This window comes from Eptesicus fuscus, chromosome 4 (genome assembly GCF_027574615.1).
Source record: "Eptesicus fuscus isolate TK198812 chromosome 4, DD_ASM_mEF_20220401, whole genome shotgun sequence".
Classification (NCBI taxonomy): Eukaryota; Metazoa; Chordata; class Mammalia; order Chiroptera; family Vespertilionidae; genus Eptesicus; species Eptesicus fuscus.
In genome coordinates this window covers 12,143,877-12,171,602 of record NC_072476.1, presented here as the reverse complement: position 1 = coordinate 12,171,602, position 27,726 = coordinate 12,143,877, and the positions used below count along the sequence as shown (strand labels likewise).

Genomic DNA, 27,726 nt, shown 5'->3' with positions numbered 1-27,726 from the left:
TTTTTTTACAGAGAGGAAGGGAGAGGGATAGAGAGTTAGAAACATCAATGAGAGAGAAACATCGATCAGCTGCCTCTTGCACACCCCCCACTGGGGATGTGCCCACATCCAAGATACATGCCCTTGACCGAAATCGAACCTGGGACCTCCCAGTCCGCAGGCCAACACTCTATCCACTGAGCCAAACCAGTTAGGGCTGAAAAGCTATGTTTTTAAAAGGCCTTCAACATTCCATTCTGGCAATAAAGCACTGACAAGCATAGTGGGGTACAGCCTCCGGGGTCCCATTTGGTGATAAGCCTGGAGGGGAGAGCCCCTGGAGGTCCCTCTGGCTGAAGAGACCAAACTTGGACTATGTAATGAGACCGTGTTTAATAACACCAAAATACAAGCGAGGGCTGTAGGGGCTAAGAGGAAGGGGGAGGGGCGAGGGCTGCAGCGGTCTGGGGTGGTGGGTAAGCAGTGACACTGCTTCCCAGCACCTTTCCCCTCACAGCCTTTCAGGAGTCCTGGAGGGACAGCAGAGCAGGACTGGTCCCATTTTACAGTTGGGGAAACTGAATTCCAAATAAGTTCATTGGCTTGTCCAAAGCCACACAGGGCTGCTGGTCCTTTCTTCAGCCCACTGTGGTCTAGCTCAGAGGAGTTTGAGTAGGGGACAGAGTAGGTGGACACCACAGGAAGAGCAAGCACAGTGTACAGATGGGCAGGGATGTGGTATGTAGGAACACTGGGGGTGGGGGGACTGGCTGGAGGGCAGTAATCCTTGGCACCTGCAGCACAGCCACTTGGGTGTCTGCTTCTCCCCTCTTCCCTCCTGGGTGCCCAGGCCCTCAGGACCAGCTGAGGGAGGTCATAGGGCAAGAGGGCTGCTCCTTGCAGTGTTCATTGGTCAAGCTTCACTTGGCACCTACTGTGCATGAGTCCAGTGCAGAACCAGGCAGGGCAGGGTGGAAGAGGAAAGGTGGCAGCACAAGAAAATCACACTATGTATCCGGTCACAGTGCTGTGAGAGGAATGCAGAGGGAACACACGTGCCATGCAGAGGGGCTTGCATTGAAGGTGCTGTGTGGGCAGGGAGCTAAGGAGGGTGCAGACCTGGTACACGGACCTGTGGGGAGGACTGGATGAGACAAGCACGATATGATGAGGAGTCTGGACGGGATCCTGGGAACCAGGTCACTGCAGCGACATGGAGGAGAAATGGGGCCACCACAGAGACTGCAGGAGAGCTTAGGAGGTTCTGACTGTGAGGAAGAGAACTGGAGAAGGCTCTGTGGGTCCAGGCTTCTCCAGGCAGGCCCCTGGAAATGGAGCTGGCTGGTTTGAGGTCAGAGGGCCCTCCCCTAGCCATCTTGGGAGGCCTCTCCAAGTGTGAGTTCACAGCGAGGCCCAGAAGAAGCTTCAGACTCTGCAGAAACATAAGAACATATGATGTCCGTTCTGGTCCTTCATCCCATTGGCCCTTAGCCCTCCCTTGGGAGGAGCCCAGAGCTCAGCATAGATCCTGCCTTCCCCAACCTCTTTCACCTTGTGGTTAACTGTCCAAGAGGCAGCCCCAGGAGGCCAGCATGGGAAGGAGGAAACTGGATTAGAAGCCCGAGGCAGATGCTCCTGCCAAGAAAGTCCCCAGGGCACCTGTGTCTGCTTAGGACCAGCACACCTCTGGAGAACCACAGCAGCAAGGCAGGCAGGAGGCTGCAGAGCCTTGCACAGAAGCCATGCAAAGAGGCACCAGCAGGGGGTGCCACAGACACACACTTGGCAGCCGGTTCTTTTTGCCTTTCCAGTCCTGTCTCCACCATGAAGGGATTAAGGATCAGGGGCTGCAAGTGATAGCCCTTGCTAGGCCTTAGGCACGGGATGGCCCCACAGAGGAGAGCCAGGGCCTGAGACCAAGGTGGAGGCAGCAGAAAGTCTGAGCAGGTCCTAGCAGAGTCAGGTACCCCTGTCCAGCCCAGCATCAGGGCCCCAGCTGTATCCCAATGCTGCCTGTGCATGTGGTGAGGGTATCTTCATTAACTGCCTCTTCCCTAAAGAGAGAGCCCGGCCACCCCACCGCCCCCCATCCCACAGTGGCAGCTCAGTCACCATCAGCACAGGCCTGTCAGCAGGTGTCGGGGTCCTGGAAGCCCCAGGCCTCCACAGCAGCGATGAGGAAGTTCTCAGAGCAGAGGGGCTGGTTGTTGAAAGTGTCGCAGTGGCCCGTGCGGCCCCGATTCAAGTCCCCATCGATGTAGAGAGCCTGGCCGCCCCCTCCACCTGCAGGATGCTCAGTCAGTGGCTGCCCCTCTGCTGGTACTGCCCTGGAGGTGCTCTTCTCCTGCCCCTGAACATCTCCACTTGTCCCTGCCCCAGGCTTGCTAGAGGCCTAAAAGCACAGGGCCGACCTTCGACCCTCCAAAAGCCTGCCAGCCCTCAGCCCGGGTCCAAACTCTAGGCTAGAGCCCACTTCCCAGCTGGTTTACCCAGAATACCTGCCCCTACTCCCGCTCCTCATGCCTGCTTTCTTCCTCTGGCATCACTGGGGCTCTGCCTGTCCTTCAGGTGAGGCACCTGCCATCTGAGTTAGCAATGACTGACCCAGGGGCTTTGGCTACCCATGAACCTGTACCCTTCTCCAAGGCTAAGTGAGACCAGCCTGAGGTGAAGGGAGATACCCACCTATGATGAGACAGTCACAGCCCCCAGCCATGAACATGGACTCAGTCTTGGAGGGCAGATTGAAGTGCCGAGTGGCCAGGAACGGTGAGAGGCGGTCAGCAGGGTCTGAGGATGAGGACAAGGACATGGAGTGGCAGTGCCGGGATGGAGTGGCAGTGGTCTCCAAGGACATTGGCTTAGTCAGCTCTGGATGTTTGATGACCACCCACTCATAGCGCTGGACCTCCGGCTGCAACTGAAGATGAAAGGGCAGTATGAGGAGCTGGCACACTATGCCCTGCAGGGCCCTTCTGGCCACTTTCCTCCCACAAATCTTCACTGAAGAGCTCAGTGTATGAGGCCGCCTGCCAGGGCTGAGGAGACAGTGCCACACAAGGCAGGGAAGGGCCTGCCTGCTCTCATGGATCTCATGGTCTGATGATCACAAACCAGAAGAAAACGGGGAGGTTATCCTGTAGGGTAACTGCTATAACAAAAGTAAACAGGGTCACGTGAGCAGGGGTGATGGGGGTGCTGGGCCTGTTGATCTTAGAGCACCTGCAGGGAAACCCACTCACCCTAAACACAAAGCATTCTCCGGTCCCAAAGAAGCCCAGTTTGCCTCCAAACTTATTTCTCTCGCTCCAGTCTGTTGACAGGTAAGCTCCACACACCTGGGGAGAAAGGCCCAAGGTGAGGCTGCATCATGCTGGCCTGCAAGAGCATCCCTTGCTTAAGGCCTGCTGAGGGGCCATGGTACCATCACAGCTTGTTGTCACTGAACCCTCCACTCCCACTTGAGGGCAAGAGCTGAAGAAGGTGAAGAGAGGTGTGGGGAGTCAGAGTTTGGAGGGCGTGGGGTTAGCAGTGACAGTGGGGTGAGGGGGTGGCTGTCATCAGCTCGTTTGGGATATTTTCATTTTGTTTCCCTCCTTGGCACTCAAGCATGGGAAGAGCCCCATGTCCACACTCTGAGGCTGGGCATCAGCCCCTCAGATGAGAGCTTCCAGGAAGTACGCCTGCTCAACAACATTCTCCAACCCCCAGTCAGCCAGCAAAGCGCTTGATTTCACCATTAAAGTCAAGTCCCCTAGTGGCTGCAGGGTTTTCCCCAAGTGTCTGACAATCAGTCACCTGCTACGATACAGATGCCCAGGTTCCTCCTGGAAACCCAGACAGAGTCTGGAATGGAAGAGGAACCTAAACTCCCATGGGTGCAGGTTTGGGAGCCACTTGAACAAGAAGCTTCTACCACCCTAGCCGGTTTAGGTGAGTGGATAGAGCGTCAGCCTGCGGACCAAAGGGTCCCAGGTTCAATTCCAGTCAAGGGCACGCTTGGGTTGCGGGCTCAATCCCCAGTAGGGGGTGTGCAGGAGGCAGCCAATGATTCTCTGTCATCATTAATGTTTCTATCTCTCTCTCCCTCTCTCCTCTTCTTTGAAATCAATAAAAATATATATTTAAAAAAACACACAAAAAACCTCAAGTGAAATTGTTTAAAAAAAAAAAGCCTCTACCACTGGCAGACACCCCAGGATGGGGGCACATGAGCGCTGACCTCTCTGGTCTTGGTAACTTTCCAGGGGACAGGTACTGTAGCAGAAAGGGCCCTGAGAACTACCTGTCAGGGGGTGGAGGCAGGTGAAGGCAGCTGACCCACCTGGTGCTGGCCCACTGTGGTGGGAGGAGGCTGGGCCTCACTTACTAAGCATTTCTGCAATGGTCCTCCTAAATAGCCAGGCTGTTTCAGCAGGGCCTGGACCCTCAGGGGAAACAAGGAGGCCCTGGGTACTTGGGGGTCAGATAGGGAGGTTAGATTCACTTTGTTGTGGAGGGTGGCTCTGCTCTGTGCCCCTAAGTGCAGGAATGCTGGGTGGAGGCTGCAGGGGCACAAGAGCAGCAGAGTCCCAAAGAAGCCCAGTTTGAGGGCATTAGAGTCCCCAAAACTCAGAGGCCAGAACCCCAGGCTCCCTCTGGTCCCTGCTCACCTCCTTTTGTGTGGTCTTAATGAGCAGGAGGGTGGGCTCGTGTCCTTCACACTGGAAATAGAACCTGGGGGAAGAGACCACACGTGCCAGTCCTGATGGGAAGCAGTTCTCCTGAACTCCTTCCCCATACCACCTCTAGCCAGCTTTTGCTGACCAGCACTCACAGCGTCTGAGCAACCTGGACTGCTAGGGGCAGGCGGGCCTAGGAACTGCATTTCCTTATCTCCTGGGGACTAGGCTCTGTGGCCAAGGACCTAGCAACACTCTGGACTGGGCACTCTTCTAAGCCAAGATGGAGCTCCCCCCAGGGTCTGCAGGCCTGTCTGCCCTGGTGTGAAGCATGGCAAATACCCCCCAGCAGGCAGAGCTGTGTGCCAGGTGCTTCGGAGAAGCAAAAACGGGAGGAACAGGTCCCTGCTCTAGGAAAGCTCAGAGTCCAAGCATGTGGGAGCCTGCTGGCACTGGGAAGCATGTGAGGAAGCCTGAGGTTGCCACTGTGGTGGCTCCAGGTGCCCAGCACTTGGCTGGCAGCCCTGGCAGCTCCATTTAGCTGTCCCTAAATGTAGCTCTGGCTGTGCCTAAATGCTCATGGGGCTACAGACAGTCCCCGCCACGTGGGCTGGGCCAATTCTGCCTGTGTTGCCTCTGTTGGGTCACCTGTGACCCAAGCCAGAGCGTCTGAGGCTCAAGTGAGTGCTGAACCTGACAGAGCGGCCAGGGAGGCAGTGTGCCCTGGGGAGGCCAGCACAGCCCCAGCCCCACAGGGCCAACCTGTTCCTGGCTTGTGGACTGACAGGGTGGGGGTGGGGAGTACTGAACCACACAGCCTGTTGCCTTGAGTCGTCCTCTTTTATAGTTCTGTAAGCTCCCATGTCATCACAATGCCTACATGAGGACGTGGAGCTGTGGCGTGTATGGTAATGACCGACCCCTGAATTTGGGTGGCCTGGGAGTGAGAGAAGCCCAGAAAAGGGCTTCCCAATTCTAGGGCCCCAAGAAGAGGCAGGGCCTCACCCAGGTGCCAAGGTTCACAGGCCCATTGTCAGTGTGACTTCCTGGAAGCACAGATAGAACCAGAAGCTGGACAACTTCACCACTCCCTCTGCCCCTCCAGCACCACCTGACCCTTAGAGTCCATGCCTTGGGGCCTCGGAGGGCAGGCCTCGCCTCCCCAGTCTCCCAGCATTACCTAGTCAGGCTGTACCCATGCTGCAGTGAGGAGAAGAGCAGGAGGGGCTGACAGAGGGCGAATCGCTCAGGGATCCACGACCAGATATCTCTCATCTCCTTCACACTGACAATCTCCGAGTGAAAGTTCTCCGCATGAACAGCCAGGTGCACAAACTGCCTGGGGAGAGCCAGGAGAGATTCAGAGCACACCTGCAACCCCAGGCCTGGCCATACCCCCTACCCTGAGGGTGTGCATTGGATCTCTTGAAAGCTAAGCCTGGAGGGAACTTCTCACCTGTGCAGCCAGGTTAAAGCCTGGTCCAAGGTACCCTCAGGAAGAAAGAGGGTGGAGCTGTCCCCTGGAGCCCCACTCCCATCCCTCCTTACGAAGAGGGGAGAGTGCCCAGCCCAGACAAGGACAAAAGCACCTTTTCTCTAAGAAATGGGGACAGAAAGTGAGTCAGCTCTACCAAGACACTGCTCAAGGCCAGCCAAGCACGAGCAGAGAGCACAGCTGAGGCAACTGAGCAGGCAGACAGACAGACAGACACACAGACACACAGACAAAAGAACAAACAGATGGTTCTTGAACATCAGCCAGGCTCCAAGGCAGCACTTCTGAAGCAAGCCCTGAGAGCTAGCACAAGCAGCCAGGCCCCAGGATAGCCAGGCCAGAAGACAGAGAGAATCCAGGCATGGAGATGTGGTTTCCAGACCTACCTTTTAGAAAGTGAAACACTGAAAAACAGGAGGAAGCAACGGACATGGAGAAGAAGAAGAAAAATAAAACAGACAAGGAGAGGTTAGTAGTAAGTACTGATGTCTAGGACATGCCTGCCTTTGGCCTGGAAGAAAGGCCTTCACACCTACAGTCATGTCATCTGCCACCGAGACAGTATCAGGACACCATGGGCCCTTCCCATCCCTGCTCCCCAGGGGTCTGAGTTCAGGGCAGGGGCATGTCCAGCAGCAAGTGAGCCCAGAGCTGGAGGGGTAGAAGAGGGGCCGCTGTGAAATGACCAGAAGCAAAAAAAGAACACAAAAAACAATGACCAGAGGCAGCCAGTCTGGCCCACTCTTTGGTCTTCTGACCACATGGTCAACACCCAGGTTTGTCACGGGCCTCAGGCCTGAGGACAGTAACCTGTGCCTTTCATTCCCACAGCTGCCTCAGCAGCCTGTGGCTGTAACTAGGAAAGTCCTCTCTCTTTTCCTGTCATTTCCTATCCATGTACAGATGGCTGGCTGGCAGTAGGCAGACCAAGAGGCTGGCAGGACAAGCTCATGCCTACGTCCCCAGGATGTATTCCACCAAAGCCCCACCCTACGTGGGCCCCTAGCAGCCTGCCCAGAGGCCAGCCTACCTCTTCTGCTTGACGGTGATACCCTTCTGCTTCAGAGCTTTCTCATTGGCCATCTGAAGAAGTTGAATCTCCTTCCGAGAGAAGAGGCGGATGGCGAATGCTTTCTCCAGCAGCTTCTCAGGAGACACGGTCTTGGCGATGTCCTTGACGAAAGTGCGGATTTCCTGCTTCACGTTATCCGACTCAAGTGGCTGTCCAGCTCTCACCTTGTGAAAGAACTTGAGGATTGCCAATGCAACGCGGTACAACACCTTGTAACCTTCCACCAGAAAGACATCAAAGACACGAGCGAAGTAGCTGAGGGGAAGCTCCCCAAACAGCCAGCGCTGCCAGTCCGCATAGACCTGCAAGACGTCCTCCGACACGGCCACCATCAGCTTGTGGGCTGCCTGACAGTACTTGTTCACCAGGTCCCCAAATGTCATGCAGGAAGACTCAAAGGCCAGAAAGCTCTGATCGATCAGCTTCTTGCTGGGGTCATTGCAAGCCAAGATGCGGCAGGCCTTCTCGAAGCACTCAGCTTCATCGATGCTGTAGTGCAGCAGCAGGGCTACAACCGCAGGCAGAGCGGGGCAGAAGGAGATGTCAGGGAACTGGTTGGCAATGCACAGCAGAATCTTCCGAACAGCACCCTCCCCCCGTGTGTTCAGGCAGTAGCTGGGCACTTGCGTGTTGTCCACAAACTCAGGCAAGGGCAGGGTGCTGCTGCTATGCTTGCCCACGATCTTGCCTACAATGTCACTGTACACGCTGGCATCGGGCGTGACTGTGCGGCAGGGGATATCCCGGATCAGGCGCTGGTACACCTTCCCCCGCAGAGCGTGGCTGTGGGCCCAGTAACCCTGGCGGGCCAACTGCTTCAGTTCTTGCAGCTCAGTGCAGCTCAGTTCCTTGGGTCCCAGGTCCTGGATGGCAGTGTCCATCTTGTCTCTGTCCACAAAGCAGTTGTACCCCTGGGAGTCCATCGTGCAGGCTGCACCTGCGGGGAGGACCCTGGGCTGCCAGGAAGGGGCAAAGAGCAGCTAAATCCTCCAGCCACCTCTGGAGGATTTTCTGCTAACCTGTTTGCCACCCCATGCCTTGTAGGATTAAAAACCATGCGTAATACATGTGTATAAAGGTTCTCATTTTAGAGAATATGTTTTAGTTTGACTATATAAAGTATTACAAGGGCTCCATTTAAGATAGGTGGATATTCTGAGAATTCACTATGAACTCGGGAGTATAATGTCTTTTCATGGAGCTTATCAAGTTGCTGTAATAGGTCACACAGATTATGAATATCAAGAGGCTAGAAATAAGTTCCTGGAAGGGCTTCAAAAGAGAGCCTGACAACAACTCTCAGTTAGGGGTCGCAGGCCTATCAGGCTCCCACACACCACCATCCTGCGGCCTGTGGGCCTTATGAAAGGGTCCACTGGTTAAGGGGACCTATTTAAGTCAAGATATGCTTTGTTTCAGTTCTCGAAGGTTTCAGGCCTTTAACCAGCTGTGTATCATGAGGAAGGCACACCCTACTCTGCCCCACTGTCCCTGGGTTAGAATTCAGAGGCCAGTTCTTACTTAACCTTCTAAACATGCTAGCTAGGTTTTAGGCAAGTACTCCAGAGGAGAAATACTAGTGAGGAGTAGACATCAGGGCTGAGAAGTAAATAAAGCTGTTACAGCTTCAAAATTAGACTTCTTGTTTGTCTGTTAATCCTCATCCAAGGAGATATATATATATATATATATATATATATATATATATATATTTAATATCACTATTTTTTATTTTCTATTGACTTCAGAGAGGAAGGGAGAGGGAGAGAGAGATAGAAACATCAATGATGAGACTCATTGATCAGCTGCCTCCTGCACGCCCCCTACTGGGGATCGAGCCCACAACCTGGGCATGTGCCCTTGACTAAAATCAAACCCAGGACCCTTCAGTCCGAAGGCCGAAGCTTTATCCACTGAGCCAAACCAGCTAGGGCCCGAGGATATTTTTTCCATTGATTTTTAGAGAGGGGAAGGGAAGCGGGAGGGGTGGGGGGCGGGGGAGAAAATCATCTATGTGAGAAAGACACATTGATTGGTTGCCTCCCGACTGGGTCTGGGGATCAAACCTGCAACTCAGGTACATGCCCTTGACTGGGAATTGAACCTCAGTGTGTGGGCCAATGCTCCAATTGAGTCACACCAGCCAAGGCAAAATTAGACATTTTTATATCCAAATGAACCAGAAATATTGGGGGATTTGACCCTGTCTCTCCATTTGAGGCAACTTTTGAAATTCAGGCAGACATTTAAAAATGGGTGAAATGTGCTATGTGAGATTCTGGCTGATAGGTCACTGCAGGTGAACAGCAAGATAGAAGTCTATGTTGAGAATACCACAATTTAACAGTTTTTGCTAAAGGCTACTGTCCTTGGCCTTTACAATAGTCTGCCCATGTACCTCAGACTAACCTTTCTGCCTGTGATGGTGGAAGTGTCTGGAGATGTCACAAGGGTTTGCTTCAGTGAGTTTTGGTAAATGACCAGATCATCCCAGTTTCTCTTGAATCTAGAACATTCATCTGAAAATATAAAAAGCAAAAAATATCTTAAGAACATTGAGTGGAAAGTAAAGAATTATAGTGTAAGACTTGTATTGTGAGAAGATATCTTAAGAAAGCACTTTGATACTTTTTTGTAGTAAAATATACATAATAAATTTACCATTTACAAGTATATAGTTCAGTAGCATTAAGTACATTCACACTATTGTTTGTGCAACATCACCACCATCCATCTCCAAAATTTTTTCATCTTCCTAAACTGAAACTCTGTGCCCACTAAACACTAACTCCTCGTTCCCCCTTCACCTGGCAACCACCATTGTAATCTCTGTCTCTAAGAATTTGACTATTCTAAATACCTCATATTAGTGGAATCATACAATATTTGTCCTTTATGTCTGGCATATTTCACTGATCATAATGTCCTCAAGGTTCATCTATGTTTATAGCATGCATCAAAAATTTTTTTCAGTATATTTTTATTGATTTCAGAGAGGAAGGGAGAGAGAGACAGAAACATCAATGGTGAGAGATAATCATTGATCAGCTGCCTCCTGCACATCCCCTACTGGGGATGGAGCCCGCAACCCGGGTATGTACCCTTGACCAGAATCAAACCCTGGGACCCTTCAGTCTACAGGCTCTATCCACTGAGGAAAATTGGCTAGGGCAACACTTTATTTTTTAAAGCAGTTTTAGGGTCACAGCAAAATTGAGAGGAAGATACAGAGACTTCCCATTTACCCCTTCCCCCACACATGTATAGCTTCCTCCTCCATGCCCAGGCTCATTTGGCTCAGTGAATGGAACATTAGCCCATGGACTGAAGGGCTCCGGGTTTGATTCTGGTCAAGGGCATGTACTTTGGTTGCAGGCTCGATCCCCGGCTCTGGTCAGTGTGTGCGGGAGGCAACCAATCTATGTGTCTCTCTCACATCAATGTTTCTCTGTCTCTTTCTCTCCCCCTCCCTTCCATTCTAAAAATTAATGAAAAAATATACACAGGTCAGGATTAACAACAACAACAAAATCCCCCACCATGAGTAGTACATTTGTTATAATTAATGAACCTACATTGACACATCATAATCACCCCAAATCTACAGATTTATGAAGGCTCACTCCTGGTGTTATTTTTAAAAAATATATTTTATTGATTTTTTACAGAGAGGAAGGGAGAGGGATAGAGAGTTAGAAACATCGATGAGAGAGAAACATCGATCAGTTGCCTCCTGCACACCCCCTACTGGGGATGTGCCCGAAACCAAGGTACATGCCCTTGACTGTAATTGAACCTGGGGCCCTTCAGTCTGCAAGTCGACGCTCTATCCACTGAGCCAAACCAGTTAGGGCTCACTCCTGATGTTATACATTCTATATTTTTGGACACATGTAAAATGACATATATTCTCATTACTGTATCATATGGAGTATTTTCACTGCCTCCCGAATCCTCTGTGCTTTACCTGTTCATCCCTGTCCCTGCCTCCATTTATCAGATTTTCATTCCTTTTTATGGCTAAATAACATTCCATTATATGAATAGAGCACAATTTGTTTATCCATTCTCCTGCTGGTAGACATTTGGGTCGTTTTCACATTTTGGCAATATAAATAATGCTGTTGTGAATATGGGTATATAAGTATCTGTTCAAGTCCCTGTTTCCAATTCCTTTGGATATACAGTATAATATCCATTAATACTGTGCTTTCCCACAGAAAACATTAATTAAAATAAGTTTTTCTGACAACATCCATTTAATATATCCCACTGGAAAAGCTTCGCCCACAGTAGAACCAGGCCTGCTGCCAGTGCTGGGACCTTGTTCCTCAGAAGAAAAAAAAAACACCAAATTGGGGTTGATTTGTTTGCTCTGTTCTGGGAGAAAAGGCAGAGAATATTTCCTTCTTCCCCAGGTTCTGAAGACCAGGCCAACAGGCCCACTCACACACCCACGACCATGCCCAGGCTGCACTCCACAATCTTCCATGTGCAAATTACCTATAGCTTTTAAATCCTTCATTCATTCTAGGCTCTGAGCCCACTAACCTCTGGAGGGACCCCAGGCCCATCCTGTTTGTGTGAAAAGAACCAGCTCCTTATCGGGGCAATAAACATGTTTATAAACAGAACAAGAGCAGGGCAGGACAGCACCAACCCTCACTCAACTGGCCTCAGATTCAGGTTGAATATTAAACTGGAAACTCCAAAAGTGATTATCGCACCTTGCAAAGTTCCTTCAGACAGGACCCACAGTTTTGTTTGTTGCAGCAAGTTGCCCAGAGACACACTGGATTCAGAGGGACTCTGAGGAAAGACCACATGCAGGAGACCCTGAAGGAGCTTCCAGGACCCCCATAGGCCTCCTCCCCAAGCCTCCATCCAGAAAGAGAACATGCTGTTTCTGGGGCCGGACAAACAGGCTTGCAGTGACCTTCTTAGGCATCTATAAAACCAGGTCCAGGATGGTTTCCCTAGGTTCCTTTTTACACAAATGCATAATCACAAAAAAGTCAAAGAGTACACAATTACAGAGTAAAAATGTAAAATCCTGTTTACGTTTTCCCTTCATTCTTACTCCCTCTTCCACCTAAGATAATCAACCACTGCTCACGTATTATATCCTACAAAGCCTTTTCTTATATTTACACACACATTCACAGCTGATTTAGATTTTCAAGGCTGGCTACTGAGACGGGGAACTCAGGAGGTAGGAAACAGATAAAAAACAAAACCATTCCGTTAGATACTCACACTCTGGAGCTTACGTAAGTTTTAGGGTTGAAGTGATGCTCTCTCCCTGTTATTCCACCTGCAGCATGCAGCCATCATACAACACTGTCTACACCATCTGCTCCCCAACACAAAACATGGCTTCACCTGTTCTCCATAGTCCCCCAGCTCCTGACAAAGGTCAAGGGAGAGAAGGGAGGCAGGAGCAAAAGTGGGAAATGATCCAATTCCAAGTCGGACAAGCCTGGCTTCAAAGTCCAGCTCTGCCACTTGTTTGCCTGAACCTCAAACAAGCCATGGCTCTTTCCGGAAAGGCAGGTGCCTGTGTGTAAAACAGAGCTGACAAACACAATCTGCCTCACCATCATTAGTCCCCATGCAACACCTAAGGGCTCAGCTCTTACTTGGGGCTCACTGGCTGGGGTGTGGGTGACATCCCACTCTCTCTCCTTTCCACTCACCCCTGCCCAGGCAGTGCAGGGCAGGCAGCCAGCAGGGCCCTGCCAGCAGGTGCACTTTCCCTCGGACTCAGAGCAGGAGGAAGGGAGCGAATGGTTTCTCACCATAAACACTGCACTCACCTAAAGGCTACCCTCCAAGTTCACTGCACAGGAATGGGGGTGGGGGAAGGGCTAGTTCTCTGAAGTGGGAGGGGGCTGGCCCCAGCTGCCTGGAATGTAGGGAAGTACCACTGACCCTTGAACAACACAGCTTCCAACTGCACAGGTGCACTTATACAAGGATTTTTTTTTCAGTATTGTAAATGTATTTTCTTTGTTTTTTTTCTTTCTTTAAATAAATTGCAGGAAGATCCCAAATTTACTTTTTATTTTTTAAAAATCAATATATTTTTATTGATTTCAGAGTGGAAGGGAGAGGGAGAGATAGAAACATCAATGATGAGAGAGATCTATCGAATCAGCTGCCCCCTAATGGGGACCGAGCCCACAACCCAGGCATGTGCCCTTGACCGGAATCAAACCTGGGACCAACCCTTCAGTCCGATAGCCGATGCTCTATCCACTGAGCCAAACCAGCTAAAGCTAAATGTATTTTCTTAATACTATTTTCTTTTCTCTAGCTTACTTAATTGTAAGAATACAGTATATAAATATATATAACATACAAAAATATGTGTCAATCAACTATGTTATTGGTAAGGCTTTTAGTCAACAGTAGGCTATTAGTAAAGTTTTTTGGGGAGTCAAAAGTTATATGTGAATTTTCAACTGCACCGTGGGTCCCCTGATCCTCTCTTCAAGAGGGCCCCTTAATCCCCATGTTGTTCAAAGGTCACCTGTATTTTGTGTCTTTTATCCTCAGCTTTAGGCCTGGCCTGCACTTCTGGGAAAAGAGGAAAAATTCAACTCATCCTGTTAGACTCCAAGAACTGCAGACAATGATCATTTCAGATAATGGGGACACCAACCACATAGCCTGTCTGCAGGGTGGTGGCTACTTTAGCTAGGGTCGTTAGGGCAAACCTCTTCCAATTTGAGCTTAAGTGATGAGAAGGAAGCAGCCAGAAGAGCTGAGAAAAAGTCACTCTGGACAATGAGAAGAGCAAGTGCAAAGGCCCTGAGGCAGGAACAAGCCTAGTGTGCTCTGGGGAAAATAAGGGCACTGTATGGCAGAGCACAGTGAGCAAGAACATGAGCAGCAGAGATACCCACAGCATGGATCATGCACAGGAAGAGGTTTGAATTTTATTATAAGCACAGAGGGACTCAGAGTGGGAAGCAGCGAAGGGATGTGATTCAATGGATATGTTTAAAAGCCAATTGTCAGGATTGACTGAGACTGTTTATAGAAAGCACTCAGCCTAGCCTGACATGCCAGGGCAGCTCAGATGTCCCAAGGGCATCTCAGTTAGTGCTCCTTGGGGTCTCCTGACCTGGCACTGGCTCTGAGGTATCTGGGGAGTGACAGGGTTTTGGTGGGTCAATGCTTGATCAGTCCTGCAGAGGGGCCGGAGTACCCCCTCCCACGAGAGAGGAGCAGCCACTGGAGGCCCCCACTGAGGTTCTCCCACAGACCCACACAAGTCTCTCACTGTGGCTACTCTGACAGACCTTCTTCCCCTTCTGTGCTGTGCTGCTGCTTCCCACCCAGAAAGGCCCTTCCAGTGACCCTCACATCCCTTTCCCTCACAATTACTGTGTCTGTTTTGAGAATTCCGGCTACCTGATGGAAAGCAAACATTTCTTAAAAAAACAAAAACATACATGGAAATGAGTGACCTCTATTTCCCCAAAATATTATCTTGCTATGTCGGTGACACCTCTGTCCAGCTCCCCCTCCTGTCATGATGACCAGTGCTCCCTCTGTCCAAAGTACACTGCCCTGGGTCTGCCAAGGGCAAGTTCACATCAGACTCTGATGAGACCCAATGTATTAGGGGCTCCCTTCAGTGGCTGCAGGCCCACAGCCCCAACAGAGAACTCCCAACCTGTGCCCACAGAAGGAGTTAAGTGGCCATCTGGGGTGGGAGCAGCCAGGCCGCCCTGAACCTACTTGCTATGCATGCAGCCCTCTAAGATTTCTGATCAGGACCAGGGCGGGAGGAAAAGTGGCTACAGAAGGAAGGGCAAGACCTTACTGTGGACAGTGGGGTGGGAGACCTCAGGACCAAGCAGTTGGGGTTTATCAGGACCTCTCCCACCCTATCTTCAGGGGCTGCCAAACACAATTCCCACAGCTGCTGGTTGTCAGGCGATTTAGCTTTGCATTTCTATTTCTAATTCTAAGGACAACCCCATGGCATGGGGATTTGTTCCACCTTATAGAGGAGGAAACTGGGATATAGAGAGGTACCTGTGGGGTCCCCAAACAGAGAGAACTATCCCTGATCTGTCAGAACACTCACAGTAAACCCACAGTGCCTAAGACGCCTCTCCCATGTAGGACAGCCAGCCCCATTCATGCTCCCTCTTCAGCAAGCTCAGGGCTGGCTTCTCAATACCACCTGCTGTCCAGGTCTAATGAGTCATAAGACCTCTGTGTTTATCACCTCTTAAGTGGGGAACATGATTTTCCCAAACAATTGGATTTGAAAACAAATTTACTTTCATGTGACAGAGACCCTGACATTAAGCCTGGGCGATTCCACCTTAACCACCAACCAACATGGGCACTACACCTTCCATTCACACCACCTTTCCTGGGGGGCCCAGTACCCCATCATGACCCCCCTTGTCCCAAATTTTTATTGATTTGACAAACATATTGAGTTGCCTTTTCTGTGCCGGGTCCTGGGATGGACACTGGGGACAAGAGAGTGATGATCACAGCCCAAGCAGGAAGTGCTGTGAGGCCAGGCAGGGCCCAGGAAGACCACCAAGGCAGGACACCGACTCCACGTGAGCACTGCAGAAGGAGCAATGATATCCCAAGTGTACCATAAAGATGGGGAGTATACCATCCAATGCGAAGGTAGAGAATGGGTGCATGAGAGAGGGCACAGCAAGTTGGGGAGCCTAAGGCAGGCGGTGGCTGAAGATGGGATAAGAGGGGGGCTGGTGGTCTTTCGTGCCAGTCGCACTAGAACAGTGGTTGGCAAACCACGGCTCGCGAGCCACATGCGACTCTTTGGCCCCTTGACTGTGGCTCTTCCACAAAATACCACGGCCTGGGCGAGTCTATTTTGAAGAAGTGGCGTTAGAAGAAGTTTAAGTTTAAAAAATTTGGCTCTCAAAAGAAATTTCAATCGTTGTACTGTTGATATTTGGCTCTGTTGACTAATGAGTTTGCCGACCACTGCACTAGAAGACTGGATGTCATCCTCCACATTAAGGAGCTGGAGTAGAGTCTAAGCAACAGGTGACATGCATTTTAGAAAAATCCCCCTGGTGGTTCAGGAGGAAGGAGGGCAGAGTCCAGAAGAGGAGGCATGAGGAAGGCTGAGTCAAGCCTGGCCAGGGAAAATGGAGAAGATGGGGTGGACCCAAGAGACTGAACAGGGTTTGGATTCTACCAGACAAGGTGACCAATGGTGGGGGCAGCACCCAAGCGCTGAACAGAGAATTCTGGCCCAGGGGTAGGGTTTTGGTGGGGCAGAGGTGGCACTCCATTTTGAAATTGATGCCAGAGCAGCTTAGTTTGGAGGCATAACCCGGGGCTGCTGTGCCAAGGTCCTGCCCAGACACCCAGCCCTCAGCCCAGAGGCCCACGCTGGCTCCTGAACTTCTCACCCAGTTGACCTCAAAGACAGCCCCCCACACACACACCAGGACTCTTCCAAAGTGCCAAGTGTGGTGCCACTGGGCAAGAGGCACCCTTGTGCAGAGTGAGGTTGGCACTCCCAGGACTCCTCCACACCCCTACTGTCCCCTACCCAGCCGGGCCTAATCACCACCCCACCGTGGCTGCCAGAACAGCTCACAGTCGAAGGACCCAGGGCTCGGCCTGTTTGGGCCTTAGTCACTGTACCACAGGACAGGGTGGACGCTCTGTGGGTGTCAGCTGCTGTGCCTCAGTTCTTCCTCTCCAAGTCTGAGTAATCTTATATCCGTTTCCCAGCAGTGGAACCAGAAAACAAAGAACTAAGAGGAAGGAGGCTGCAGCTCCAGCCTGACAGCTGACTGACTGGGCAAGGACAGAAAGGAGCGGCAATAAGGTGCTCTGTCCTGGCCTGAAGAGTTCCATGTGAAAAACGCACACTCCTCTCAGTTTCCCCACAGCAGGATTCAGAACATTTGTTCTCTAGGTAGTCCCTCTATCTTTTTACACACACACACACACACACACACACACACACACACACACACACACACACTGCGCACGAATCCATGCGCCAGTAGCTTGCCAGTAGCTCACTGCCACCCTCCAGTAGCTCTCCGCCCGATGCTCCGCCCTCCTGTAGCTCCCCCCCCCCCGCCCATAGCTTGCTGCCCTGCCCCCTCCTGTAGCTCTCCACCACCAGCTTGTAGCTCACTGCCCCACCCTCCTGCTGATCCACGATCCGGTTGTTAAGCGGTCGGTTGTTATGCTTCACGGCGTAACGACCATTTGCATATTACATCTTTATTATATAGGATACACACACACACACACACACACACACACACATAATTTCAGAGAGGAAGGGAGAGGAAGAGAGAGATAGAAAGAAACATCAATGACAAGAGAGAATCATCTATCGGCTGCCTCTTGCATGCCCCCAACTGGGGATCAAGCCCACAACCCGGGTATGTACCCTGACCGGGAATCGAACTGTGACCTCTTGGTTCATAGGTTAATGCTCAACCACTGAGCCATGCTGGCCAGAGGGTAGTCCCTCTCTCTTAGAGACCATCAATCCCCAGTGAGGTGGAGCTTGTGGAGGCAGAGCAAGCCAGGACAGAGCAGAATGACTGAGTCCCTCGACACCAACTTGGCATCAGGGGACAGGTATGCAAAGGTGACAGCACCTCACTCCAGCCCTCAGGTGTGTGAGGTCTGAGGATAGGAAAGACACAGCAATTACAGGGCATGTTCACTGCCTGATAAGGAGATGCTCAGAGTGCCAGTGATGGGGCAGGTGGGGAATGTGGCAGCAAGACAGGGAAGGGAAAATAACCTGTGTGTAGGAGGGGAATGCACATCTGGATGGCTGAGTGTAACTTAGCTTGCAGGGCATTACAGTAGGGGGGCAGGGACCAGGGGACAGCTGGAAAGGTTTCTGTGCAGGAGAAGGTGGAGGGAGATAAGGAGTCAGGAAATATTCCTGAAGCCATCCACCTTGGACAACCAGAGGGGTGGGGACAGGCCTGGAGCAAAATGCACTCTAGGTGATATGGACCCTCTTCTATTATATTATGCGGGAACCTTCCTCTCAAGCCTGAGTCAAGTTTGATTTCCTCACGAGAGGCCCAGTTCTCCCACCCAGTCATGGGGAGAGGCCAGGGAAATGCCCAATCCCAACCCAGGAATCTGCTGTAGCCCCCAGAGACACAGCTTCAGGACTTTGTGTAGAACCCCAGGTGGGGGACACTCATCTCCCCACCCTAGGCCCCAGCTGTAGGATAACTCCCAATTCCACGGATGGCTGCTGGTGACACTGTCACTGACTGCGGCGACCACTGTCACTGATCCTCCACATTCCCTTGCCTTGGTGCCCTTTTTTACCTACCTCACTCCCACCTCCCATCTTTCTCTGGAACTTGTCTGTGGAAACAACCCATTACCTCATCCGCTCCCAGAATGCACCCTTCCTCCTCCTGCTCAGACAGCAGCCAGCTCTCCCCAGTCCCTGCCCCCTCTCTCCAGGACCTCCCCAGGACCCTGCTGGCCCCTCCCCTAGTATTTCCCCAGGACTCTGCCCCTCTCTCTCCAGAATGTCCCCAGGACCAGTCTCCTCTCATTCCAGCTCATGGCTTCCATTCCTTGGCTGCCATCACAGGGCTTGAGGGTTGAGTAGGCAGCCCTGGTGCGAAGCTCCTCACCTTCAGAAGCCTTTATATTGCTAGCATTTTATCCACAACCTGGTCAGCCCCAGAAACTGCTCCACCCAGAGGTAGCATATCACAATCCCACTCTCTTCTAATCTTTTCCGAGAGCTCTTCATTGCCCTCTTCCCACCCGTGTGACTCCATCTCCCTCACCTACCAGCCCCCTGTGGCTTTATGTCTTTGCCTGCTCAGCCTACACCTGTCCCATCAAGCCCCTTCTGTGCTCCTGTCTCAGCCGTGGGCAAAACCCTCAGGAGAAGCCAGACTGATAGAGTGCTTCTCCAGGCGCGAACACCAACTGCAGAGGGAAACATCACGCTGCCCGGCTCATGACCTGGCAGCCCTTCTTGGCATGCCTCAGAGACACCCTCTCCTATTCCCCCCACTAACTTACAGCTTCATATCCACCCGCAACCCTCACCCTCCCTCTCTCCTGAGAATGGGGTGCTAGGCAGGAGCTGCTTCTCCTCTCTGACCCTGCTCTTGATCTGAACCCCCACTTTTGGTCCTGGATCTCACCTCCTGGGGACCCCAACTCTCCTGCATCTTTAATGCTTCCTCTTTGCTGCTTATAGAGACCCCCAAACAGCCACTCACAGAACCTGACACTCCACTCCAGCTGTGCCTCTCCTCCTTTCCTTCCCTGTCAAACTTCTGGTGAGAGAAGGCTACCTCTGTGCCCCACCCCTTTCCCACCCCTTCCACCTTCACTGCCTAGCTGCCAGATCGTTTAACAGACACCTTTGTCCCTTATCTCCCCGAAGCACACACAGCTGACCCCAGTGCTCTCAGGGCTCCGCTCCCTGGGCCTCCTGAAACCCTTCCCTCATGTCTGTCTCCTCACCTCTCTGGCTGTAGCTGTCCCTGTTCCTCTGCCTGCCTCTTAAATGTCCCTTTTACAGGAGTCCTTCCTTTTCTCAACCTAGAATCCTTTTGTGAACTCGAGTCCTGTACTTCCAATTGCTTTCCTGAACACCTCCCATTCTTCACACACCCTACGTGAAGAGACTGAACAGGGTTTGGATTCTACCAGACAAGGTGACCAATGGTGGGGGGCAGCACCCAAGCACTGAACAGAGAATTTTGGCCCAGGGGTAGGGTTTTGGTAGAGTCAGGCACAGGGGACTTCAAAATGTTCAGCTCTGACTCCCACTGTGCTCTGCCCCACTCTCTACCTGAAATCACATTCTGGTTCCCCAGCCATCCCTTCAGGATCTGGCCCTACCTGCCCTCCCACGGCAGGTTCAGGAGCCTTGCCACTGCACCTGCACCAACTGCAGCCCCCGGGACACATGAACAGGGCATGTCCACAGCCGGGAAGAAAGACAGGACACACCTGTTCTCCTTTAGGTCCAATCTACTTCAAGCCTCAGCCCAAATGCCCCCTCCTTCACCAGCCCTTCCCAACTTCCCAGGCAGGGCTGAGGGGAACCTGGCTGCTCTCTCCCCCTCCTTATCCAAATCTGTTTTAACTCTTGGCACCCCATTGTGATGACCTGCTTATGAGTCCAGCTCTTCTACTACACTGTGATTTTTGAGCCAGGTGTTTCACACTATATCTAGTGTACCCAGGATAGAGGAAACAAGAGAAGGAAACAAATGGAGACTCAGAAAAATCCCAAACCACTTGGGCCCAAGAGGAAAATTTAATTCTAAACAATAACAACTGGGAACATTCACCAACTTGTTTAGGCATGTGACCCTCCGAGCAGGCATCTTCACACGATGGGAAGGCAGGCCATGCTCTGCCTCAGCTCTGAAACAGAGCACAAGAATTTCTCAAATATTAATGGCAACTGGCATTCCACAGTGACTATCAGGCAGCCAGTTACCGGGGAACTTGATAGTGGGCCCTTTGCTAGTAGCACACAATGGAGGGCACGTGCCAGCTACAAAGGGTGTAACCATTAACCATTAGGTATTAGTCACAGCACCGCAGGCCAGTTGGCTGGCCCATCTGCCTGCCACCTGTCAGAAGTTCAAATGCAGGTCTTACCCGTGGCACCTGAGCCTATGATGTGGGGCCCCAAGCAGGAAAGAGTCTCAACCTCATTAGCCACTCAAAATAGTTCCTTGCATCCCTTTCTCAAGCAGAAAGCCTGGTCTGGCTCACCTACAGGCAGGGGCTGGGGTTGGAATGGGGCTCTGTTAACTTAGGATCTTTGTCTTCTGAGCTCAAAGGTCCTCCCACCAACATGTCTAGGAAAACACCCCCCCAGGCACAAGACGTAAACCAGCTAGCTGCACAGAACGATAATCAGAGAAAGAGAACGCGGCTGTCAGCAGGATTAGAATTTTGACTGGTTAAAATTCCAAGCAGGGTGCCTTCGACAGGTGTGCCTCAGAAGGCCGGGCACATAGCAGGTTCTCTGCAAGTATTTTTAGATCTGACAATAAAGCCAGGCCAGGAGGGAATCTTGCAGGTTTAATCATTTTAATAGGCACTCAAGACACTTCCTGAATGCCAGCGTACTGAGCACTGGAATACAAAGATGCAAGGCCCAGCTCCAGCTCTCAATGAGCTTCTGGCTGTGGGGACATGGGTGTACTGGCCATGCCAACTCAGGTACAGGTGCTCTGACAGGAAAGCACAGGGTGTCTGGGCCCCCAGTCCATGAGGAAATATGGGCTGGGAGCCAGCGATATCTCGGCTGAATCCTGAAAGATGAGGTGGCCTTTGTCCAGGAAGCAGCAAAAATAGCATGGGCATAGGACAAGGCCTCAGCTACTTGGGCTGGCAAGCCCTTCAGCTCTTTAAGGGGGCAGGCCGGTGAGTGCCATTTGTGGCTCAGATTAAGACAATTCTATAGACTAGCCTCATGGACTCCAAGATGCCAAAGGACCTGACACAGAGGCCTTTGGGGTTCACAGTGCTGTCGAGGAAGCCAAGTGCTCCTGTGTCCAAGGAGGCGGGGACGGTTCAGCCCAGGAAGACAGGAAACATGCCAGAGGCAGGAGGAGTTAATGTATACTCCCAGGTCCTTCCAAGGCCCACAGGTTTACCAAGATATGAAGGCTAGAACAACCTTTGCCAGAAAAGGAATTAGAGGAGAATTAGGGAACAAGGGCAAAATGATTTAAGGAAAGGCTGAAGGGACAGAGGTGAGGGGAGCTTTTGGTGGGAAGCAGGTAATGACCTACATTTAGAACACTATACAGGGAGGGGCTTTTATTGGTAACAGAATCACCCATTGGTAAACAACCCTCAATGTATGTGGTATACCCATTAAAAGTGTAACAATTAGCAGACACACAGTTTCAGATTATGAGACACAGGCTAAGCCATATGTAGTGTGTTCTCAATCACCTGTAAAAGAAGAGAGCATGCCTGAGTGGGATGGAAGGAGAAACCATGATTGCTGACATGTGACCCCTGACAGCATATCTTTGTGCAGTACCCAACCAGGCCCGCAGACATAACTATACAGAACAGAAAGAGATCTTATCTCACGTCTTCTAAGTGAGCAGGTACCAGAGACAAAAATAACTGCTACTGGCCTGTGCAATTATCCAGGGGCTGGGCCAGTCCTGTGGGCAGACAGGGGCTCCTTTAGAAGTATCAGCCTTTGCCCTAGCTGGTGTGGCTCAGTGGATTGAACACTGGCCTGTGGACTGAAGGGCCCCGGGTTTGATTCTGGTCAAGGGCACATGCCCGGGTTGCGGGCTCAATCCCCAGTATGAAGCATGCAGGAGGCAGCTGATAAATGATTCTCTTTCATCACAGATGTTTCTATCTTTCTCTCCCTCTCCCTTCCTCTCTGAAATCAATAAAATTTTTTTAAAAAGTGTGGCAACCTTTTAAAGAAATGTCAGCCTTTCCTTGCCCTCTCTCCTTGCCCCTCAGTATGGGAGAAAGACTTGGGAGGAGCCACCACACACTTGGCCTCTTTATCCTTAACAGAGTCTTTCCAAAGTCCCACCTGCTGCTGATGCTGAGGTACCACACAGAAACTGGGGTCCTGAAAGGAGAGCGGGGGGACCCCAAAAATTCTGCAACCTTAGCCGAAACCAGTTTGGCTCAGTGGATAGAGCGTCGGCCTGCGGACTGAAAGGTCCCAGGTTCGATTCCGGTCAAGGGCATGTACCTTGGTTGCGGGCACATCTGTGCAGGAGGCAGCTGATCGATGTTTCTCTCACATCGATGTTTCTGACTCTCTATCTCTCTCCCTTCCTCTCTGTAAAAAAATCAATAAAATATATTTTAAAAAAATTCTGCAACCTTGGATCTATTTCTGGGTCTGAGAAGACCTTTTTTCAGAGATCGAATTGTGAGACTGCTCTGAGAGGGCCAATCCTCAGTCTGGAGGGAAAAGTGGTCCTTTGAGATGAGTGACAACCTGGAAGTGTCCCAAAAGGCAAATAAACATGTGAGACAGGAATGTCCCCGGAATTGTGTGATTTTTGTACCTTGAGCATTTTACATCTTGCTATTTACTCTAACCAACAAATTGGGCCTTTGTCACAGAAATAAAAAGTCCATTATCCTGCCCCCACAATCCAAAAAGGCAAGGGGTTATTAATGAAAACTCTGTTAGCTTATCTACTCTGTGTTTTATAGACATAAAACATTAGGTGCCTCCAGGGTTCGGTCTTTTTTTTCTCACTCCATACACTCTCCTGCAAAGGCCCACTCCACTACTCCCTGGCTTTACTGTTACACAGAAAGGAGTCCCCAAAATGCTCTCAAGCCCAGTACACTCTCCTTGGCTCCGGACCAACATAGATCCACCTACTGCTGGGAAGCCTTACTGACCCTCAGCTCAGCATCTCCAAACTGAAAGTCAGCACCTGCTCCCAAGTCTGCCCCCTTCCTACACACTGTGCGTGGCATGGGCCCAGCTGCTAGTCACTCAATCTTGGACTGTTCCCTGAGTCTTCCTTTCTCCCTGGCTCTTTCCCCATCCCTTCAGCCACTTGCCTCATGGTTTTGCTATCCCTTTTAAAAAAAATTATAATTTATTTTTATTGTTGAGAGTATTACAGATGTCCCCCATTTCCCCTCCTTTGTCCCATTTCATTGCTCTCCTTTCTGTATCCTCCACAGCCCTTCATTGGTACTGGGCCTTATGTCTCTCTAGATGTGCCATGGTGGTCCCCACTTTTTAAAAAATATATATTTTATTGATTTTTTTACAGAGAGGAAGGGAGAGGAATAGAGAGTTAGAAACATTGATGAGAGAGAAACATCGATCAGCTGCCTCCTGCACACCTTCTACTGAGGATATGCCCGCAACCAAGGTACATGTCCTTGACCAGAATCGAAATTGGGACCTTTCAGTCCACAGGCCAATGCTCTATCCACTGAGCCAAACCGGTCAGGGCCATCGTGGTCCTTTAACCACCCTGGTCTCAGTGCAACCCTTCACCAATCCATCCCAGCAATCACTGCCAGGTTACCAGTGGAGAACACAATCTGACTGGTCACTCACAAGACCCAAGATCCCTTGGTGACTTCCTACCACTCTCAGGGTAAAGTTCAAACTCGGGCCTGGTACTCAGGGCCTCTCCCAATCTGCTGCCAGTCTAGCTCTTTCATTTCATCTCCCTCTCCCTCTCTTTACTCCCTGCCCTTCTCCCAACAGGTCATGCCCTTTACTTCACAGACACAGTCTCTGCCCGGGAGGCTCTTTCCCTCCGACGGTCTTGCCATTCCTATTCAAACTTCAACATTTAGCTCAAGCATTTCCCAGGAGCCCCCACCAAAGGCCAGCTGAATGCCGCTCTCTGCCCAAAGCAAACTCTGTCCTCCTCTACGGGAGTGCCTCCCAGTGCCGCACCTCACCGGCCCTTCTCCTGACTCCACTGTAAGCTCCTTCAGGGCAGAGACTCACTCAACTTTGTAGCCACAGAACACAGGGTACAGGCCCTCCTCATGTGAATGATGATTTTAATAAACTGGTGTGGAATTTTTAAAAACCATCAAATAATGAATTGAAGTTGATTCTTAGTAAAAAGCCTGAGGCTTTGTTTCCTGGACATTATCTCCATTTGGAAAGTGACACTTGAAACAGCCACTGAAATTGCTGTTTCAAGTTAAAAAGGGCTTCTTTCTTTTATGTACAAAGTTGTCATAACAGAAAAGGTATGCTCAAACAGGTAAAACATTGAACAGGGTAAATGTTAAGTGCTTTTTTATAACCTGCTTCATTGTCTTTATGTACTTTAAACCAGAAACCATCTAAAAGCAAACACTTAAATATGTCATCTGAGGTTGGCTTAGACTGTAATGAGAATTAGGAGCAACAATGCGTGCCCAAGGTCACTTGGCCTTCTGGATTGTCCTGGCAGGTGTGGTCAGCAAGAGCTGGTGAGACCCACCTGCCGGTGAACTTACAGATCCAGGGGGTGAATTTTATTATTGTTATGAAAAGCCTGCTTAGCCCAGCGGCATGGTTCAGTGATTGAGTGTCGACCTGTGAACCAGAAGGTCACAGTTCGATTCCTGGTCAGAGCACATACCCAGGGTGGAAGCTTAATCCCCAGTGTGGGGTGTACAGGAGGCAGTCGGGTCAATGATTCTCTCTCACCATTGATGTTTCTATCTCTCTCTCTCCCTCTCCCTTCCTCTCTGAAATCAATAAAAGTATATATATATATATTTTTTTTTAATTAAAAAAAAAAAGAAAGCCTGCTTAGATTACTAGATTACTTCTACATCTCCCGGAAGGTCACCCTTACTATCAGATGAAAACCACCACAATAGTTTTATTTAGCATCTTGGTTCACTTCAAGAGATACCGGCCCCCATTCCATGCCAGGCAATAGGGGAGCAAAGATGAACGCAATGTGTCTCCAGCCCTGTTGACAGAGAAAGACAAGCTTCTAAACAGGGCACTCACTACCAGATAAGCACTTCACTTAAAGGCTTTATCTGAGAGCTGAGACGATTAGCTGAGGACCCAACTTTCAGAATAAAAGGAAGTGCATATTGGGGGTCATTCTACTGGCTGTAACCTTTATATACTGAAATACATTTGTGAAATTTCTTTATCTTTTCTTATCTGGTTTTGTTTCTCCCGGTCTATATCTCTTGAAAAGAACCTGCATCCTTGGCTTTAAGACAATTAAGCAAACATTTACAGATGCCTACTATGTGATGGGGGCAGTATGTGGAGATGGAGTCCTTACCCTCAAGTGGAGGAAAAATCTGTCCAATAATGGGATGGTCCTTTTTAAATGTAATGGCCTGGAAGTCCTTGCTGAGTCCCAAGCAAACATACAATGAAAAAAGGAAAACCACCTTTGAGAGCTTCTATTGGTCCCAGAAAGACAAACTAATGACTTGGAATAAGAAACTAGGAAAGACCACAACACCAGCATCCCAACCACAGCCACAGCAGCCACAGGCCTGTGCCTCCCCGCACACCACTAATCTAATAGTCAATCTCTGCCTCCGCACAGCCCGGCTGCCGGGTCCTTAATCAACCTGTGGCCTTTCATGTCAGCCCAGAGAGTGGTAATCCAGGAGGCCCACAGCACATCTGTTTCCATCTAAGGTCACAGATGAAAACCTGTGCCCAGGCCACCAGTGCCCCTGCGTGGAGAAAACCATGCCCGGATGTAGCCCATCCCCGGCCTCCAGCTGTGTTCCTCCAGGCTGCGATAGTACAGCGCCCAGGGACCCTGTGGAAATGCTTCTGTCGCTCGGCCCAGTGGCCATGCCCAGGGGGCACCCACCAGACAGGGCTCAGACGCAAGGCGACAGGTGGGCGGGCATGTCATCCTGAGGCAAGTAGAGGGCAGGAAAGGGAGTAGTTGCAAGTCTTCGATGGCAGAACGTTATCAGAGATTCTGTTGCAATTTCGAGTCCAGAGGAGGATTTCCTACCCCACAGACGGAAAGCAGCCCAAGGAAGGGGTGACACAGAGACAATTCCTTCTGACTGACGCCGGCGGCTGGCAGGGGGCGCCGGTCCTGCCCCCGGGTGAGTGTCCCGCGAAGCCGAGGTCCGCGGGGGCGATGGGCAGTGACAGGCGGACGGCCCGGGCCCCAGACCTCCGTGCCGCGGCCAGCCCCCGCGCCCCACCTCGGACCAAGGCCCCACAGTCGGACCCCCACGCCCCCTCCCTCTGCACGCCCCGCTGCGGTGACAGCCGGCGACCTGGCTCCGCAGCCCCCGAGGATCCGTGGCAGGCTGTCACGCCCCGTGCCAGGCCCGCCGCGTACCCACCTCTGCCGCCGTGCCGCTCCGTGTACCGCTTTCTTCTCGGCTCGCAGCGCAACTGAGCGCGGGCTTCTCTACGCATGCGCGCACGCCGCCCCGCCCCCGCCGAGCACGCGCCAAGGGCTGCCCACCCCGGGTGCCGCGGGTCTCAGCCCAGCGGGCTCTGGGCATGCGCACCGACGCCCCTCGGCCGGGCGGCTGGAGCCCGCGCCAGCCCAGGACAGGTCCCCGCGCCGAGCGTCAGGGGTTCGCGGGCGGTGACTCCTGGCCGAAATCGAGTGTGCGGCCGGCTACCGGGGGGGCGTCAGGAGACCAGAGGGCTGTTCGCGGGAGTTGCCGCTCCGCCGGGTTACGCGTAGACCCAGGAATACGGTGGGCACGACGTCCGGTTCCGAGTGGGAGAAGGGACGCAGGGGGTCCTAGGAGCTGGACTTTACAGGAGGGGTCCTAAAGGCGGAATCCGAGAGAGACAGCGAGACAGAGACAAGAGACAGGGACAAGGCAGGCCAAGAAAGAGGCCGAACAGAGGCACAGACGCAGTGGAGACAGGGACACAGAGGCCCAACCGGTAGAGAAAGGTCAGGCACAGGGGACAGACGGGGACCAGAGGCCACCGTCCTCGCCGGGGGAGGAGTCACAGCACCCTCTGCGGGTTCTGGCAGGGGCGGGGAAACCAGTGTCGCTGAGCCCCA

General features: G+C 51.5%; 1 protein-coding gene across 3 annotated transcripts; it reads right to left on the bottom strand.

The window, feature by feature from the left end:
* Positions 1 to 11: 11 nt before the first annotated feature.
* TBC1D24 (TBC1 domain family member 24) lies at positions 12 to 27,087 on the bottom strand. 3 transcript variants are annotated; one of them, XM_054714627.1, is made up of 10 exons: positions 27,041 to 27,087; positions 9,617 to 9,726; positions 7,166 to 8,158; positions 6,522 to 6,539; positions 5,821 to 5,979; positions 4,632 to 4,695; positions 3,222 to 3,317; positions 2,665 to 2,899; positions 2,092 to 2,262; positions 12 to 1,411 (listed from the first exon to the last, which is right to left on the bottom strand). In XM_054714627.1, exons 3-9 carry the CDS (start codon positions 8,128 to 8,130, stop codon positions 2,108 to 2,110), a joined length of 1,692 nt encoding a protein of 563 aa, XP_054570602.1. In that variant the 5' UTR covers positions 8,131 to 8,158; positions 9,617 to 9,726; positions 27,041 to 27,087; the 3' UTR covers positions 12 to 1,411; positions 2,092 to 2,107. The 3 variants fall into 3 exon arrangements, with proteins under 3 accessions (XP_054570602.1, XP_028008812.2, XP_054570603.1); XM_028153011.2 differs by having other exon boundaries at positions 7,166 to 8,163; positions 27,041 to 27,081; XM_054714628.1 differs by lacking the exon at positions 6,522 to 6,539.
* Positions 27,088 to 27,726: the final 639 nt, after the last annotated feature.